The 15063-nt window shown below is 54.6% G+C and overlaps 1 protein-coding gene across 2 annotated transcripts; it reads right to left on the bottom strand.

Annotated features, from left to right (window-relative positions):
- Positions 1–4277: 4277 nt before the first annotated feature.
- On the bottom strand, positions 4278–12448 carry PI16 (peptidase inhibitor 16). Of its 2 annotated transcripts, none has more exons than XM_051639173.1 (6): positions 11706–12448; positions 9206–9424; positions 8168–8277; positions 7307–7395; positions 4938–6872; positions 4278–4586 (listed from the first exon to the last, which is right to left on the bottom strand). In XM_051639173.1, exons 1-6 carry the CDS (start codon positions 11856–11858, stop codon positions 4444–4446), a joined length of 2649 nt encoding a protein of 882 aa, XP_051495133.1. In that variant the 5' UTR covers positions 11859–12448; the 3' UTR covers positions 4278–4443. The 2 variants fall into 2 exon arrangements, with proteins under 2 accessions (XP_051495133.1, XP_051495134.1); XM_051639174.1 differs by having other exon boundaries at positions 4278–4583.
- Between the last annotated feature and the right edge of the window lie 2615 nt (positions 12449–15063).

Raw genomic sequence — 15063 nt, 5'->3', positions numbered from 1 at the left:
CCACAGGTGGCTTGGAAGGTACCAAAATAGCACCACATCATGGGAACAGAGCTGCATATCCACTCGGGACTGAGGAGGTGTCCCCCAGCTAAGAACTCATCCTGCATGTCCCAAATGGCTCCAGTTCAGTCCCTCTCCATGATGCTAATGCAGAGAATCTCAAGCAGTGAAAGGATGTGAAAAGCCATGAATAAAATATTACTGGAGAGATCCTCTTGGGAAAATAAACTCGTTTTGACTTGTAAAAAACCAAACCCCACAGAGTCTTTTTACTGCCTTGAAACAACCTTGGCTGGTGAGTGGGGGTGGCCAGTGCTCCTGTGTCACTGAGCAAGTCCTCCCCTTGACCAAAACCCTGAGCATGGAAGGGAAGCCAGGCCAGGAGGAGGATGTGGGGCAGACTGGGCTGGCCCAGCTCAGACTGCCTTGACTGTCAGAAGTTCATTTTCTGGGCCAACCTGAATCCCCAACCTGCTTCCTCAGCCTTGCTCTGCTCAAGGGCTGCAGGTTGGGTTCCTCTCTGCCTGGGGAACTCCTTGAAACAAGCATGTTTGCAGCTCTGGTACCACAGGAGAACACAGGGACTTCCAAGCTCCACTAACCCATGATCTTATCTCCAATAAATCACAACTAGAGCTCAGACACCAACCAAACCATTTGCTCCCTCCAAAGCCTCCTGATGTGTGGGAGGAGCAGCCTCTGCCCAGCAGGAGGGTCAGCAGGATGTCCAAGCTTACACCCATGGACATCTGGGACACCAGGTGACTTTCTGGCCAGGATGCCCAGGCACATCTCAGGGGGGGCAGCCACACTTCATTTAAACAAAAAGCAGCCAGGAAGGAAGAGGGAGAAAAGTGGGTCCCCATTGGCTCCCCAGGACACTGCAGGGTGAGGGCACTTTGAGCCCAAATCCTCAGAGGGAATATTGGGCAGCTGGCTGGACCTACCAGCATGGGAACCCCACCTGCAGACCCCCTGATGGTGAACATGCTCCCCCCAACCCTTCAGACTCACCATTTTCTGGGGAGCTTCAGGAGCTGGAGCCAAGCAACCTCCTGTCTCTCAACTTCCAACCAGCACATCCCTCTCCCTGCTAGGAAAGAGACCCCAGGGCTTTGAGGAACCAAGGAGGTGGGGCTGATGCAGCAACCAGGCCTTATAAACACCCCAAATCCCAGGATTTTACCCTAACTGAGCACAGCTGATGGTGAAATGCCTCCTCCTCCTCCCACCACACCTGGTCAAGGGGCTGCATCAGGACCCAGCAGCATCTTTCCCAGGCTCTTGGCTCCTTTCCCTTCAGGAATCAGATCAGAGCATCCTTCCTGCCAACCCCAGAAAGGAAGTGGAAATGATGCAAGAGTCTCCCCTGGATGTTGTGTGTCCTCCCCTGTGCATCATACCCTGCCATGTGGACACCTTCCCTCCTTCCTTAACCCCCCTCAAATCCCAAATTTAGGATTAATCCAAACACCCCCACCCAATGCAGGTGCTGGCAGGGGCTCAGCCCTGCTCTCCCAGGGCACAAGGGGGAGAGGGAAGGGGATTTCCCCTCTGGTTTGGAATTTTCTGTCACAAGGAACTCTATAAATAGGCACAGCTGCCTCTCGACAGAAGCCCAAACCTTCAGGAAAACACAACTCGACACGTTTTACAAGGATCACAAGCCCAAAATCCTGAGAAAATATTTCAATCCTAGAATGAGTTGGATGAGCTTCTGCTGAGGCTGTTCCCAGCAGCCCCAGTTGCTCCTGGTGGTTCTCAGCAGGGTGGGGGGATCTAGCACTGCAAAAAAAAGCAACATCAGGTGTCAACCAAATGCCCTGATTTTGCTGGGAGAAGAGATGTTTTTCTCCTCTTTGTGTTGTTTATGAGGACTTGATGCTACCTTCTCCTTCGCCCAAGTGGGAAACCAGTCATGGACCTGAAATGCCTTCCCAGCTCCATCCCTGCCTCAACCCTCACAGCTGGCAAAGGGCAGCCACTCCAGCTACATTTCTGTCACCTACCAGAGAAGGGTTTGGGTTGGAAGGGACCTTCAAGATCATCCAGATCCATCCACGTGGGCAGGGACACCTCCCACCAGCCCAGGTTGCTCCAAGCCCCATCCAACCTGCCCTTCAACACTGCCAGGGATGGGGCAGCCACAGCTTCCCTGGGCAACCTGGGCCAGGCTCTCACCACCCTCACACCCAAGAATTCCCTCCTCATCTCCAACCTCCATCTCCCTCTCCCACTTTTACTCCGTTCCACCACTATCCTTAACCCAAGGCTGGATATTCCCAACCCCCCCAAAAGCAGCAGGAGCTCAACCTGCACCTTCAGCAGCCGCATCACCCGGGTAGGAGGTTATTTTTTAAGCTGATTCTTGACTACATCGGAGCTTTGTGATGAGGAATAAAGCCCCGAGCTGTTCCGGGAGGTTCTGCTGCTCAGCCCAGCCGGGTCGGTCCCATCGCCATCTGCTGGTCACCCTGACTGTGACCTCAGATCACCCCGCGGGCTCCTGCTTTCCTGCTGGGGCAGGATTGCAGGGAGAAGGGAAATGCCCCAGCAGGGAAAAGGGAGGGGGGGGGGTGTGTGGGGAGAGGAGGACAGAAAAAGGATGGGAAAGAGGGAAAAGCAAAACTCTGAGCCCAGCATCGCTCCCGTGCTGCTCATTTTACTCCTCCTGAGACCTTTTCCTGACGTTCTGCAGGGAAAACGCTGCAGAAAACACAGGGTCTGGGGACAAACACTTGTGTTTCACTGGGGGTTTTTTTGGCTGCAAAGATGAAGAATTGTGTGTCTGGGGGCAGGAAGGGGCTGGTTGCTGGGCCTCTCCAGCAGGGACCCAGAAATGCTCCAGCATTTTGATCTTTCATCTTTTATTTTTGGCTCTGGGTTCTCACCCCCTCGCTTGCCTTGCTCCCCAAAATGTTCCTGGTGGGGCCCCAGGTTTTTTTTGCTGGGTGCTCAGGGAATATTCCCCACATCATCCTCAACCTCCTGCTGCTGCTTTTCCATGGCCTTAAAAACATCCAGTTGCAACCTGGCAAAAACCAGCACTTGGATCAAGCCAAAAAAACCCCAACAACCCCTTGAAGGACCCCAGGAGCCACGATGTCTTTTAGCTGTTCAACCTGAGCAGAAGATCAGGAGCATTTGAGGGATATTGAGCAGGTTCCCAGTGGTTCCCAGTCTCCAGACCCCCCAGTCAGACACTGCACACCCCACAGGAGGCTTTCAGAACAGGATTTATTCAGTGCATGCTCTGGGGATGCACAGGACACAGAGGGGAGGAGGCAAATATTGACCTTCAGGTCATTCCCCACCTCATCTGCTTGAGACGCAACACCCAGAGGAAGGGGCTGTATCTCCTAGTCCTTCCCACCAGCCTGCAAAGCTTGTCACTTATTTAACACACCTTCCTGGGAATCCTCATGTGAAGGGAGCAGAGACCCAGGGGAATAAAACACACAGTGTCCCAGACAACAAAAGCTGTTCTCCAACAAGTCCTGGAACCACCAGGAACATGGTTCTCCTGGCTCTCCGGAGCTCAAGTTGTCCCACCCCACGGGATGACTTGTTTCTCCTGGCCCAGGTTCCACCACACACACAAGAGGTGTCAGCTGGGATCTGTACTGAAATCCAATGACACTGAAGTTACAGCGAGGAGGAAGCCATGCAGGGGGGAAGCTGAGGGGGAGGAGCTGGGAACCCCTCTTTGGGGTGAAGGTTTTTCTTCTGTGCGTGCAGAGGGGTCAGGCACAGGCGTTGAGTGAAGTGGTGGCAAAGGACTAACTGAGGGAGCAGGGAGGGGACAAGGGCTGCAGAGGGGTGAGCAGGAGGAAGGGGTAGTTCTGGCTGTAGCTACACCTGAACCAGGAGGGAAACAGAAATACTCTCTGGGGGGGTGAGGGGGGAAATACAAACCACAGTTTCTGGGCAAGAAGACGAAACTTGTCAAAATGGAGACAGACACGTCAGGAGGGGAGAGAGAGCACTTGTGTTGGAAACCTGTCCTGCCCAAGACCAACCCAACCACATCTCCTCTACAGACAAACCCCAGACCATGGCTCGTTGCCCCTCGGGTTTCCAGGTGATTCTGCTTTCCCTGGGGACACGGTGTGGCAGGACCCGCCAGCCACACGGCGGGGTGGGGTAGCTCACCCCTTCCAGTTTGGAAACAGACCAGAAGTCCAGGCTGCCTGGGAAGAAAGGAGAAGCATCCAAGGTCACCAGCATTCTGGCAGACACCTTCCTGCCCTTGGGTCTCCTCAGGAAGGGGACCAGGTTCCCATGGGACTGCCAGCTGCCCTTGGCTCCTCAGGGCTGGAGCAGAAGAAGAGAGTGTGACAACCTGAATTGTCCGTGGTGTCTCCCAAGCCTACCAGGGTTGTGGAACAACCAGTGTTGAAGGAAGTCTTGGTGACTGGTGCAGGGACAGCTGAGAAAGACCATTCAAAGTAGAAGACCCACCAGGATGACACTGGGCAGGAGGAAGAGTGAAAGCCCCAAGCAGGTACAGGGGGCTCCAGCCACGGGCTGATCCATGCTTGTCTGGGCTGAGTTTGTCTCCAGTTCTTCAGTGTCCAGGGCACCTGCTGGGAGAAGATGGAGTTAGAGGAGAAATCTGGGCAAAAGAGGAACTCCCACTCATGCAGGTCCATCAGGGATGGGCAGCAAAGCACGGAGAGGTGCAGGGGAGCTGTGCAGGGACCAGTGAAGGTGGTGGCTGGTGGGTTAGTGAGGAGCAGGCTGCAGGCAGGACATGCTTCAGACATCTCACCTGGCTGAGTTAGAGGGAGGAGTGAGGAGCAGGGCTGGTGCCACACACCAGAGGAGGATCCAGAGGACCAGTCTGATACTGGTTCCTCCCAAGCACTCCCCGTGCTGCTTGGGGATCACAGAATGTCCCAGTGTCCATGCCAGGACAGCATCCACAACCAGCTTACCTGAGAGGGAGGTCTGGAAAGCAGGACTCTGCCCTTTCCTTTCTTTGGAGGACGATGTTAAGCGCAAGAAGGTGGGTTCTTCAGGGCTGAAGACCACTGACTTGGAGGGGGTCATGAGCTCAGCTTTATTGAAACCTAACTTGATCTCTGGAACATTTTGGCTGAGGGATGGGGATGGGCTGGAAAGGGCTGATGTCTCTTTCCCATCCTCTTTGACACCTCTAATGGTCTCTGGGGCTGACCTGGGGCTGAAGGCCATGGCCATGCTCTCTGCTAAGGTGGGATCCTCTGTAGTTAAGGGGCTAAGAGGCTCTCCAGTGTCTACTTCTGGAGATGCTGTATAATCCAGGTCTAATGTGGGCTCCAAGGAAAGAGTCAGCCCAGTTGCCTCAGTAGGACTGGGTGGTGCTGGTTCAGTGGGCTCTGGCTTCGTGGTTGTGGCAGGTTTTGGTTGTGTCTTTGCTGTTGTGGTAGGTGCTGGTGGTGTCGTGGTGGGTTTTGGCTTTGCTGATGTAGCAGCAGGTGTTGGCTTGGCTGTAGTGGTGGTAGGTGCTGGTGTGGTGGGTGTTGGCTTGGCTGTACCTATGGCAGGCTTTGGCTTAGCCACAGTTGTGGGGTTTGGTGTGGTGGGTGTTGGTTTGGCTGTTGTGGTGGGTTTTGGTGTGGTGGGTGTTGCTTTGGCTGTTGTGGTTGTGGTGGGGTTTGGTGTGGAGGGTGTTGGTTTGGCTGTTGTGGTGGGTTTTGGTGTGGTGGGTGTTGGTTGGGCTGTTGTGGTTGTGGTGGGGTTTGGTGTGGAGGGTGTTGGTTTGGCTGTTGTGGTGGGTTTTGGTGTGGTGGGTGTTGGTTGGGCTGTTGTTGTGGTGGGTTTTGGTGTGGTAGGTGTTGGTTTGGCTGTTGTGGTTGTGGTGGGGTTTGGTGTAGAGGGTGTTGGTTTGGCTGTTGTGGTGGGTTTTGGTGTGGAGGGTGTTGGTTTGGCTGTTGTGGCAGGTTTTGGCTTAGCCACAGTTGTGGGTTTTGGTGTGGTGGGTGTTGGCTTGGTGGTAGTGGTGGTTGTGATGGGTTTTGATGGGATGGATGTTGGTTTGGCCATAGGGGTGGTGGGTTTTGGTGTGGTGGGTGTTGGTTTGGCTGTTGTTGTGGTGGGCTTTGGTGTGGTGGGTGTTGGTTTGGCTGTAGTGGTGGTTGTGATGGGTTTTGATGGGATGGATGTTGGTTTGGCCATAGTGGTGGTGGGTTTTGGTGTGGTGGGTGTTGGCTTGGCTGTAGTGGTGGTTGTGGTGGGTTTTGGTGTGGTGGCTGTGGTGGGCTTTGGTGCAGTGGGTGTTGGCTTAGTGGCAGCAGTTGCTGTGGTGGGTTTTGGTGTGGTGGTTGCCAGCATGGTGGGCTTTGGCTTGGCCATGGCTGGGGTGGCTGCTGGTGTGGTGGGTTTTGGCTTGGCTGTGGTGGGCACCATAGTTGTGAGTGGTGGCTTGGCTGTAGTTGGGAATGTGGTTGGGGTTCTTGTCTTGGTTGTGGTGGGTTCTGGTGTTGAGGGTTCTGGTTTGGCTGGGGTTGTGGTGGGCACTGGCTTGGCTGTGGTGGGCACTGGCTTGGCTGTGGTGGGCTCTGGTTTGGCTGTGGTGGGCTCTGGTTTGGCTGTGGTGGGCTCTGGCTTGGCTGTGGTGGGTTCTGGCTTGGCTGTGGTGGGTTCTGGCTTGGCTGTGGTGGGCTCTGGCTTGGCTGTGGTGGGCACTGGTTTGGCTGTGGTGGGTTCTGGCTTGGCTGTGGTGGGCTCTGGTTTGGCTGTGGTGGGCTCTGGTTTGGCTGTGGTGGGCTCTGGTTTGGCTGTGGTGGGCTCTGGTTTGGCTGTGGTGGGTTCTGGTTTGGCTGTGGTTGGGGTGGATGGGCTTGCCTTTGCTGTCACAGAGGCTGGAGTGGTCTCTTCTACAAGGGGTTCTGGTAAGAGATGAAAAGTGCCATGGGTTAGAGCTGGGGTCAGCTCACCTCAAGGGATCCCCTGCCAGCAGAGATCAGTGGGGGGGCCTGAAACAGCAGCAAACCCCTTTGAGGTACCTCCCCAATCTAGAGACATCTCATCTCCCTCACACCACCTCAGGCCCCTCAAGGAGCATCCTCATGGGGCAACAATTGCTGGCTAAGGGGGTACAAGGTCTTGGTCTGATCCTCCTCAGCTGGAGGCAGCTGACCTGTCCTTAGGGACTGCCACCACACCTGATGCCATGGACATGGGTTTTGGACATGGGTATGGACGTGGACACCATGGTCCAGCCCTGGAACTGCTTCCTGGTAGCTCCAGGAGGGTGATTCAGAGCTTGGCCCCCAACCCAGGGATCTGAGTCCCTGTCAAGGGACAACTTTGCTTCACTTACCACACAAGGAGTTGACACAGACTCTGTCCTCAGGGCACTGAGAGCATGAAGGTCCCTCCTTGTAGGGCTTTCGGCCCTTCATGTTGCCCCTGGAACAGAAGATGCCAAGAAGAAGAAAGCATGAGGAGAAGGAGGAACCCCCATCCCAAAGAGGGGGCTGCTTCAACTGGAATATCCCAGCCAGGACAGAACTCAGGATCAATGTGAAAAACAGGTCCTGGTCTCCTGGCACAGGCCACCAGTGCCATCTACTCAACAGTCTGACCCCAAGGCTGCTAAAGCCAGAGGAGACAAGCCCATGGACCAGGTCCTTCCCCACCCTGCAGAGCAGTCAATGGGCATTTGGGCAGGTAAGCTCATCTCCCTTCAGTTCAAGACCCCAGAGAAGGTCTGCAGTGACCAGCTGCTATTGCTGGTCTCAGCAGCTCCAAGCAAGTGGTCCCCAAGGGGAGTCCCAGGGCTTTGGAAGTGGGCACCTGCCTCTCCTCCCACGTCCAACCCTTCCTGCTGGGACAAATGGACTTCTCCATCCCAGGTGGGGAAGAACCAGGCACAGAGCAGGGACCTGCTGGTTGTGCCCTCAGCTTCTGCAGCACCAGCCTTGGGCACATCTTGGTGGCTGGAATTCCCTGCCCAGGCCCTGCCACCAGCTGAACCAGACCCCAGGGATCACACTCAGGGGGGAGGATCACCAGACACCCCTTCCTTCCTTTGTGACCAGCCCAAGAGAACAAAGACCTTCTCTGGCTTTTCTTTGTGACCAAGGCCAGATCCTGCTCTGCTGTGGGGGCTGAAGGAAGGACATTTCCAGCACAGAAGCCCCACCCAGAAGCACCAAACCACGTCAGATGTGGGACTTACGGGGGGTAATAGTTGCAGACAAGCAGGTACATGTCCTCTGTGTCCAGCCCATCAATCTTCTCACAGAACTTGGACCCACAGCCAATCTGATGTGTGCTTGCCCAGACCACCTAAGGCAAAGACCAGGGAGTGGTGACTGGGGGTCTGCAGATGCCCTGATGTCTCCTGGCCTTGAAGGCTGCTCTGGCATCACACCAGTGTCCCCCTCATCTCTTGGTGTGTCCCCCAGATCCCACAACCCCACTTGGCTTTAGAATTCATAGAATCCCAGAGTGGTTTGGGTTGGAAGGGACCTTCAAGATCACCCAGTCCCACCCCCCTACATGGGCAGGGACACCTCCCACCAGCCCAGGCTGCTCCAAGCCTCATCCAACCTGCCCTTCAACACTGCCAGGGATGGGGCAGCCACAGCTTCCCTGGGCAACCTGGGCCAGGGTCTCACCACCCTCACACCAAAGAATTTCCTCCTCATGTCCAACCTCAATCTGTCTCTTCCAGTTTTACTCCATTCCCCCTTGTCCTCTCACCACAAGCCCTTATCCCAAGTCCCTCCCCAGCTTTCCTGTAGGTCGCCTTCTATTCATGCCCCTTGTCCATCTCTGGACCACCTTCCCATCCACATATCCACATGCTGCAGCTTTCCTAGTCCACCCAAGAAGAGCATCACCATCTGCTTTGCTCCTGGAACCCCCTATCCCTCCCTCCCTCCCTCCATCCATCCATCCATCCATCCATCCATCCATCCATCCATCCATCCATCCTCATATTTACCCACCACCATCTCTGCTCCTCCTCACTCCCACCCAAGCTTGTACCTCTACCCAAGGCAAGCTGGCACCCCCCCAAAATGGGCTGCAGAGCTTGTTTAAAAAGAAAAGGTCTTCTCCAAAAGGCTGGTCATGGCTGGCACCATGCCCAGGTCTCCCTGTGTCACTGTAATCCCCACCTGGTTCCCCATCCCTTTGGAAGGACTCTGGGAGGAGCTGGGGCTCTGGTACAGCTCCTTTCCCACCAACCCCAGCCCTCCACCCCTGGTACCTGGGTGTAGTGGCCACACATCTGCCCAGGGACACAGGTGGAAGTTGACAGGTTGTAGTATTTCTCCTCAGCATTCCAATCTTCCACAGCAAACTCCAGGTCCAGGGTTGGAGCCATTGCAAAGAGGTTTTCCCCCCGTCGGCCCCTCTCCTTGTTGTGGTCCCAGATGCACTTCTCTGCATAGGCTTGGGCAAAGGCCTCCAGCTCCACGTCCCAGGTCTGGAAGGAGCTCAGTGTCAGCACCCAGGGAGGGACACCGGGCTCTCCAACAGGCACAAGGACACGTGTCATGGACCCCTGGGCTCTCTGGCCACATTTCCCAGTTCAAATCCCTACCCAACATGGTCCTCAGGAGAGGGAAACTCCTCAGTCCCAGCACAACCCAAACCTCAGATCAAACAGGAGAAGGCTGGTGGGTCAGCAGGACTTTCACAGCCTTGGCTGGTGCATCTCCAACATCATCATGGACCATCCTCACCTCAGCGTGGAGAACCCAGGGAGTTAGATGGAGGAAGGGAGGAGACTCACCTGGGTCCCACAGGAGGGGGGCCTGGGGACACCCCTCTTTGAGCAGGAGACATCTCCCCCAGCAGCTGCACAGAGCTGGGGAGCACACGTGCTCCTGGGAAACATCACCTCTGTGCCTGGATCCCAGATGTGGCCAGATGGCTCCTGCTGAGAGCTCCTTCTGGAGAGACAGTGGCCCCTTGGCCAGCTGAGCACACCAGCTGTGGTCCCTGCTGGTCCCTCACCTTGGTGTGCAGGGGGAGAGGTTCTCTCACAGGGAGGCACACGTGGAACCCTACACACTACAGCTCTTTTGGACCATCCTTGCACCATTTGGTGGAGGCAGCAGCTTTGCTTCTGCTGGAAGGCAGCCCAGCTAATGGAGAGTCCTAAGGGGAGGACCTTCCCCACCAGAGCCAGGGCTGGATCCAAAGGGGGACAGGGCACAGCCCTCCTGCAGGACACATCACCACTGGGCTGTAGAGGGGATGTGGCTGGAGCCCTGAGCAGCAGTGCTGAAGGACCAAAGGGAAGGAAACACCAAAATATCCATGATGGGGGCACAGAAGGTTGGGTGACCTCCCAACCACAGCTCCAAGAGCAACGGCTGGAAAGCCCATATTGGGGATCACAGCCCCTGCTGGCATGGGGCTGGGCTCCAGGAGCAGGGACTGGCACCTGCAGGACTTGGCTCCATTGAAAAAGAGAAGTGGCTTCAGGCCACGTGTCCTCACCTCCTCAACTATTTCCACAGCAACCAGACCCAACCAGCAGCACGGGGTGACCTCAGCCAGGCACGGTGAACGGAGGAGAAGACACAGCCCGTGGAAAAAACTCTCCCAAGAGATTGTCAGGGCTGCTGCAAGCTAAACATTGGTTGTTCTTAAATCTATCTATCTATCTCTATACAATAAAATCATGCCTTTGGCTCCAGGTGTTGTGTGTTGAAGCAGGAACCATCCCTGCTGTGAGGGGAGCACCTCAAAGCACAGGAGCTGCCATCAGAGCTTCATGCAGGAGCAGCAGCCACTGGTTCAGAACTGCTGCTGGCTTAAGGACCTTGAGAAACTGTTTCCCTCAGGTGTTTTTTTTTGACTCCAAAGCCCTAATTCTCTCAGTTTTCTGTGCCTTGAGTGGGTGTCCATAGGATCATGGTGCTTATGGTTCTGGCTCTGTCCCCTTCGGGTTTGAAGTCACCTCCTCTGCCTGAAGATGGTGGGTTTTTTGCTTCATTTGCTCAGTCACCTCCCATTTACCAGCCCACAAAGGTTTAAAATTCAGCCTGGGCAACTTTTGGGCCAGAGGGGTCTCCTCCAAGCCCACCATGACCCAAAGACCCTCCAGCTGTCCTTGAGAAACAGTTCTCCTCCTCCACAAGTGGAGCAAACAGTGAGAAAACATCACGTGTGGTGCAAGGGAAAACCTGACAGCCACATTTTAATCAAGGGTCTGAGCAAAACAAAAAGCAGCACCAGCTCAAAAGCTTGGGTTTTGTACCCACTGCAGCCAGATGTGGTGGTGGACACCTGACTCAGTTTCCCCAAGCAAAATGGGAGATCCCCCAACCATGCATAGGTTGTGGTGGGGATCAGGAGAGTGAAGGAAAGCCCAGATAACTGGATGACCAATAACTGGAGCCCACTCCCCTGCAAATGCCCCACACAGCAGGATTCCCCACAGCCTGGGACAGTGTCTCTCCTGCTTTTCCTCCCCAAGTTGCTCCAGAAGGGACTCCTGGGAGCAAGAGCTGCACGGCACCCACGCAGGGCATCAGGGCACTCAGATCACACTCAGGAACTTCCAAAACCAATCAAAACCAACTCAATAGGTGAAAAGAAACTCATTTCTTTAGAGGCAATTTAGAAAACCCCTCCATTTTCCAACCCTTTTGCTCTGCCTCCCCTAAGAAAACCCTGATCCCTCCTGGCATGAAGATCAAGGCTCCCGTTACACAAACACCCTCCAAAATTCCCCTGCAATAAAATCCACTTACCATCCTCAGCATATCCACAGCAGGAGGAGAGACCTGGGAACGGTATTTATTATGCTCATCCAAGATGATTTTCTTCTCTTCATCACTCAGGGACCAGCTCAGCTCCAGTGCTGTGAGCAAGAGGAGCACAGAAGGAAGACCTGAGCTCAGCATCGTGCAGCCCCAGCTTCTGCTCTTAGCAGCCCACGGCTCTGGCAGGAGGATTTAAAGCACCTCCCAAAAAGCAAGGAACACCCAACAGCTTGAAAATTGGGGAGGAAGTGTATTTATTAGAGTTTGGGAGCCACGAGGTACACACCCAGCTCACATACTGGCCCTGATGGGGGAGCAGCAGTGGGGCTGGTGCCAGAGAGTGTGCAGGGTCCACCCCCCAAGTCAGCCCCTCTCTCCCTGATTCATAATCCCTGGGTTGGCACTTTCATCCCAGATTCTGCTGCTCCAAACCTCAGACATCCCCTCAGCCCCCAGTTACGGGTCCTCTCTCCCACCTCCTCTCCCTGTTCTCTCCCAGCAACCAGCAGAGCCCTGTTTTACACCAGGATCCTGCCCTGTCCCTGGAACCAGCTGTGTCTGGGAATGAAGGCAACAAGATGTAACTGCTGAGAACAGCTCATGGTGCAGGAACTCCCCAGCTGGGAGCCAGAGCCCACCCCATCCTGCCCAGTGCTGGGGGGGGAAGCAGCTGGGAACACCCTCCTGGGGCTTCCCCAGCCTGCTGGGAATGGGGTTTGCCAGAGGGTTGATGCCCCCCTTCCCTGTGCCATCAGGACAAGGGTGGGCAGGAGAGGAAGAACAAGATAGAAAGCTGAAATGGTCCCCCCCAAAATAAGGGAGCTGAGATCCTCCAGCTGCCTTCAGGGCTGGCTGGAACACCCTGCCCCGTGCTCTGCTTGGACAGCCTCTGCTCCCTGCCCTGCCAGGCACCTGGAGGACTCAACATCAGGTGTCCTGAGTGGCCTGGCCATGGAGAGGGGCTGGCAGAGCCCCCCCCAGCCTGCCTGCAGCCTCTTCCTCCCCATCTGTGATTGTGCAACCAGCCTGGCTCTGCTCCAGGAGCTGCCTTTGGGGACCACAGGCTGTTGGGAAGGAGCAGGGTGGGCAGCTCTGGCCAGCAGAGCCAAGTTACTCACATGCTGTTGGCTCTGCCTCCCCTCCCAGCTCCCCAGGGAATGCTTTCCTGTAATTCCTTCAGCTTTGGACCACAATGATCACCTCTCAAGAGCTCTCCTACTGCCCCCCAAATCTCTTACCTCTGCATATTAACCCTCTCCTTCATCAGGTCCAGGATCTACCGTGCTCTTGATTTCTGCAAGCAGGCTCTGAGGCCAACATCTCACCACGTTATCCTCAACTCAAACCAGAGGTTCTCATTTATTGCTAAGGTGACCTGCAGGCCTGGAATCTGGGTGAAGGCAAACCTGTCTCCATCACGAGACACCTCAGCAGCTCTAGAGAAACATCTAGAAAGGATCAACTCTGGCTCCAGCTCCTGGAGGCAGTTCCCTGTGGCCTCCTTGCACTGAGAAGACCCCCAGGCACCTCCTGGTCTCTGCAAACGTGATGGGGAGATGAAGAGCCAAGCTCCATGGAGCCCCCTGGCACTACAGCACCCTGACTAAGCCTGGCAGGAGATAGCACAGCACCAGGGATTAAGGAAAATGGGACACAGGAGGAGAAGAGTCCTGGAGGAGTCCCAGCCAGGGCACGTGGCTCCTGGGGAACCACGAGGAACAGCCCCTGCGCTGGGCAAAGTCAGGAGTGGCTGCTGGCCAGGGCTGCTGGGCCAGTTCTCAACTCCCCAACCTGCCCCGACAGCTCTTTCTGGAGCCAACATCTGAACCCTGGAGATGAGCAGCACGAGCTCCAGACCCCACCCTGGAGCTGCTGGTGTCCAGCAGCATGAGGTAAGCGCGGAGGAATGTGGCTGTTCCCTCTGCTGGCTCCAGCCCCTCCACCCTGGGGAACCACAGACCTCTCTGCAGGAGCCAGGAGCTGCATGGTGGACACCTGATGGGACACCCCAGACCCAGCTCAAGGCTGGTGGCCTCCAGAAAGGCACAACTTCCCACAGCAGAGCCAAGGAAACCTGGGTTTCTACTGACTCACGTCTTGAGGGTCTTCAAGCAGGGTTTCTAACAAGCCACGCTGTCCTGGGATCTTTCTCTCCTCTACTTGCCTGTTTTTATGACCTCTGGAGGACCTCATTGTCTTCTACCCCTCACAGCTTGGCTGAAATCAGCTGAATTATAAAGGAAGGACAGAGATTATTGGGAAGAAGGGAGGGACAGGCAGAGCTGCTGCATCAACTTTGTTGAGGGAACCAGGATAAAACCGACAACGTTTTGCCAAAGTGTTTCTTTTCACATTTCCCAAACAAAACTCTCCTGACTTCTCACTTGAAATGACATTTCCACTTAGAAAAAGGGCCCTAAGAAGGGTTAAATAACCCCTCAATGGCCCAACATGCAACACCAAAAAGGAAACCAATCAGGAAAGGAGCAAAGCTGCATTAACACTTGTCTTTAATTGCAAAAAAGTAGAAACTTCTTTTTTTTTAATTCTTCTTACATACAAATCTCATTTATTTACACACTTTACAGGCTTTTCCCAAGTATTTACAAAGTTTGCAATATATTAAATTATGACCCTCCATAAAATTCTGCTTCAAGTGCATATTTACATTCTTTTTTTTTTTCCTTTTAAATCCACCACTGAACTGATATTGAAACAGTCTTTTAGGCAAATATAGCTTCACTTCCCAGCACCCCTGAGCCTTTAGAATGTGCCTCCCCTCCCTGTAGACAAAGAGAAAATGCTAAAAATAAATCACCTGTCATTTGTCTGAATCTCCAAAGCAAAGGGGAAGTCCAGCATCTCCCTTGTTTCACTCAGCAGGACAGTAAATCCATCCTTTAAAGGAGGAGTTTCCTGAAGAGGAGAATACAGAATTCCACATAAAAAATGTACAAAGGGGATGAAAGTTTGGTTTGCAGGAAGGAAAAGCTCTCTGTGCACCCACTGAAATGGCCTCAGCCTGGAAAGCTCTTGGTTCCCTTGGAGGCCATGGGGTTAAACGTGGATCACTGAGCCTGGGATTGGGCAAATCCTGGAAGTTTCAATCCCTGGAGCAGCATCACTGATGTGAACACAGGGGGGGTCTTCAAAGCAGGGGGATGACTTTGGAGAGGCTGGAGTTTGTGGGGCTCCATCTCTAGTAGGGGGACACTCTCCTGCTTCCTCTTGCTCAGGGTGTTCCCATGCCTCTGAGTGGGATTTGCTGCTAGAAAGCTGGGAAGGTCAGCCCAGAGGGAAGGGAGGTGCTTTGATCCAGCCAAACCAGCTCCTCTGCCAGACCATT

The sequence above is a fragment of the Apus apus genome, chromosome 23 (assembly GCF_020740795.1).
Source record: "Apus apus isolate bApuApu2 chromosome 23, bApuApu2.pri.cur, whole genome shotgun sequence".
NCBI classification, from domain to species: Eukaryota; Metazoa; Chordata; class Aves; order Apodiformes; family Apodidae; genus Apus; species Apus apus.
Note: the sequence above shows the minus strand (reverse complement) of the source record. Positions and strands in the feature narration are given on the sequence as shown.